This window comes from Mytilus galloprovincialis, chromosome 1, assembly GCF_965363235.1.
Source record: "Mytilus galloprovincialis chromosome 1, xbMytGall1.hap1.1, whole genome shotgun sequence".
Taxonomy (NCBI): Eukaryota; Metazoa; Mollusca; class Bivalvia; order Mytilida; family Mytilidae; genus Mytilus; species Mytilus galloprovincialis.
The window spans coordinates 32433880-32437081 of NC_134838.1; the positions used below are offsets into that span (position 1 = coordinate 32433880).

At 33.7% G+C, this 3202-nt stretch overlaps 1 protein-coding gene across 1 annotated transcript; it reads left to right on the forward strand.

Annotated features, from left to right (window-relative positions):
• Positions 1-1281: 1281 nt before the first annotated feature.
• On the forward strand, positions 1282-2696 carry LOC143074937 (uncharacterized). Its single transcript, XM_076250167.1, has one exon. It carries the CDS (start codon positions 1430-1432, stop codon positions 2516-2518), a length of 1089 nt encoding a protein of 362 aa, XP_076106282.1. The 5' UTR covers positions 1282-1429; the 3' UTR covers positions 2519-2696.
• Positions 2697-3202: the final 506 nt, after the last annotated feature.

Sequence of the window (3202 nt, forward strand, 5' to 3'; positions counted from 1 at the left end):
GCCAAATGTAAACAACATAAATGCTTGATCACTGTTTAATTGACTTCTTTGTTAAACCACACTAATAACTTTCAATACATGTGCAAGAGTTGGCTCCCATATACCAGGTCTACTCTGAAATTAGTCATTCTGAAATTAACCCTCATTTGAAAATGAAATGTAACATTAATGATAACACGAGCATCTACAATGAAGTTCACAGGTAAAACTTAACAGTAAAGTGTTTTATGACCAATTCAAAAATGTCATTATAAGTACTGAATTGTTAATAGTAATTTTATACGTTTGTAAAAAGTAAAACAACAAAAATCCGAAAATCCGAGGACAGTTCTACACGGAAAGTCCCTAAGCAAAATGCAAAATCAAAAGCTCAAACACATCAAACGAATGGATACCAACTGTCATATGTAAAGGCATTTTCTTATGTAGAAAATGGTGGATTAAACCTGGTGTTAAAGCTAGCTAAACTTTTCACTTGTAAGACAGTCGCATAAAATTTCATTATATTAACAACGAAGTGGAAACAAAACAAACAGACTGATAGGTAAAAATGTCAACAATAGGAGTACAGCAGTCATTGTGTCTTAATCTTAAAAACTATAAAAATAAACAAATATGTCAACAAAGAAAAAGAAAAAGGTGTATTGACATAGTAAATAAGCAATAAGCTCCGCCTACTAACACAATATGGAACCCTACTTACCTAATCTGGAATATACACGGTCTCCATGTGGTTGCTTTTAACCAATCAAATTCCTAAAATTGTAAAAGAGGTAAGATAGAAACAAATACAATGGCACAATAATGCAATGACGGGATGTATAAGTACCGATCCATATCAAAAAGACTAAACAATAAAAAGAAATAATTTACAAAGACAAATACAAAAAATACTATAACGCTATAGTAAGACATTAAACAACGTCTGTACCTAGAATCGATTCTTCAAGAAGTTCAAGCGTTGAACGAGCTCACAATATTAGAATGAAGCACCTCCGCGCTTCATACAAAATGTATAAAAGAGGTATTCAATTCTTAAGTTAAAGCGAAGTAAATTATACCATTTATTGTAATATAAGTATGGTGATTAATATTTTTCAGAGTTGAAACTGCTTTGGGAATTGCAATTCCATACTGGGATCCAACTCTTGACAACAGATTAAAAAATCCATCAGATTCATGTTTATTTACGAAAAAATTTGTAGGAAGTCCAAATGGAAAAATTGGCTATCCATTTAACAACTGGAAGCATGAAGGAGGAGGATATGTAATACGCAATGTCGGGGGTTTTGGAGGTGAGTTACTAACAAAGAAAAATTTTTATGATGTTTTGTCCAGAAAACGTCACTCTGAGATCACAAACAGTAAAAGTAGACGCTATTACCTGGAGGAACTGCACGGTAAATGTCATTCTTTTGTCGGCGGTAATATGGCAAAACTGATAACTGCACCACATGATCCTTTGTTTTGGAGCTTGCATGCATTTGTTGATTGCTGGTGGGAAAAATTTAGACAAAATCAACAGAAAAATGGAATCAATCCAGAGACAGATTATCCTAGGACTAGAAAGATAGGACACCGACCTTATGATTTAATGGATGGTTTTGGAAAATTGACAAATCAAGGGTTTGGCATATCAGAAAAATTTACCGTATCCGATAAAGCACACACATTTAAGAGGTTTCGAAATATAGATGGATTTTCTAACCGTTTCACTAAGGATATATACACATGTCAGCCGTTCCCGTCTTGTAGTAAAAGTAAGCCAAGCTGTGGGTCTCCCTGGCTTGATTGTAACAAATCAAAATGGGTTTGTGTTCCAAAAACAAATAAAGCCGATCTCGATAGATTAGATGCAACTCCAAGTTTTCTAAACACCGTGCAAAATCCATTCGAAATTAATGGAAATGCAGATTCTAACCAATGGGTTTATATAAATTGCTTAATAGTGTTTAAACGCCCACGAAATGTCACGTTTAATTCGTTTCCAATTTACAAGGGTAGAACATCAAAAAAGAATGATATATATTCTGATAGGACCAAGAACTTAAAAAAATCTTTTCCTAAGGCATACGAAAAACACATAAACATTGGTTCGGGATTCGAAAAGGTGAATGTTCGTGTCGAAGGCACAAATTACGATGGCAGGTCAGTAGAGTATGCAATTGTAGACGATAGGTTTGGGATAAGTGAAGCAATGACTTATTTACCTGTAAGGAAACCAATGAACCATAAAGCGACACAGGTATTGTTAACAGCATTCGACACAGGTGGCAGGTTATGTCGACCCTATTGCAGAGACAGAAAAGATCCAAAAAAATTTGTACCGTGTACAGGCTGCTTAAAGATAGATACCAATGAACCTCGAATGTACAGTAATTCTTATGCTGAAAGTGTATCGAAAAGATGGAATTTGCATGATAGCAATGATATAAGCTGTCCTCGATCGAGCAATGACGGAGTGTATATCAAGTTCTTCTGTAATTTTCTAGACTTATGGCCATGGGAAAAAGTATGAGTCAAACGATAATTTATCCGACATTCATCTATTTTAATAAACACATTTCAATTTACACTGATAACACTTCTGTACTGCAAAAAATTGTGTTTTGGAAATTCAAATGATTTTCCTTATTATTACCTGAATGATGCTTCTTAAAAAAATCTGTCATGTTTCAGTAAAATATTATACCATTCCTGTTTATCATTTTATCTGATTATTTTCCATTGTTAAAGTATTGGAGATAACAGTCAGTTACTGTATAGTGGTATTAAAAGTAAAATCACAAAAATACTGAACTCCGAGGAAAATTCAAAACGGAAAGTCCCAAGTCAAATGGCAAAACCAGATGCTCAAACACATCAAACTAATGGTGACACCAGTCACATTCCTGACTTGGTACAGGCATTTTCTTATGTAGAAAATGGTGGATTGGACCGGGTTTTATAGCAAGCTTAACCTCTCACTTGTATTACAGTCGCAAAAAAATCCACTATATTGACAACGATGTGTGCACAAAAAATACCCAGACATAATAGGTAAAAATGTCAAAAATACAGCAGTCAAGATTGTATTGTACTCATTTGTATCACTAAAAACAAACAGATATGCAAGAAAGAAGCAAAAAATTGCATATAAATCAAGCATATTGGCAAAAATTAAAGAAAAGAATACACAAATTTAACATAGAAAATAGTGCTT

Bases quoted from the DNA above. Each gene is read 5' to 3' on its own strand.
- LOC143074937 (XM_076250167.1), top strand. From the start codon at position 1,430: ATGGCAAAACTGATAACTGCACCACATGATCCTTTGTTTTGGAGCTTG.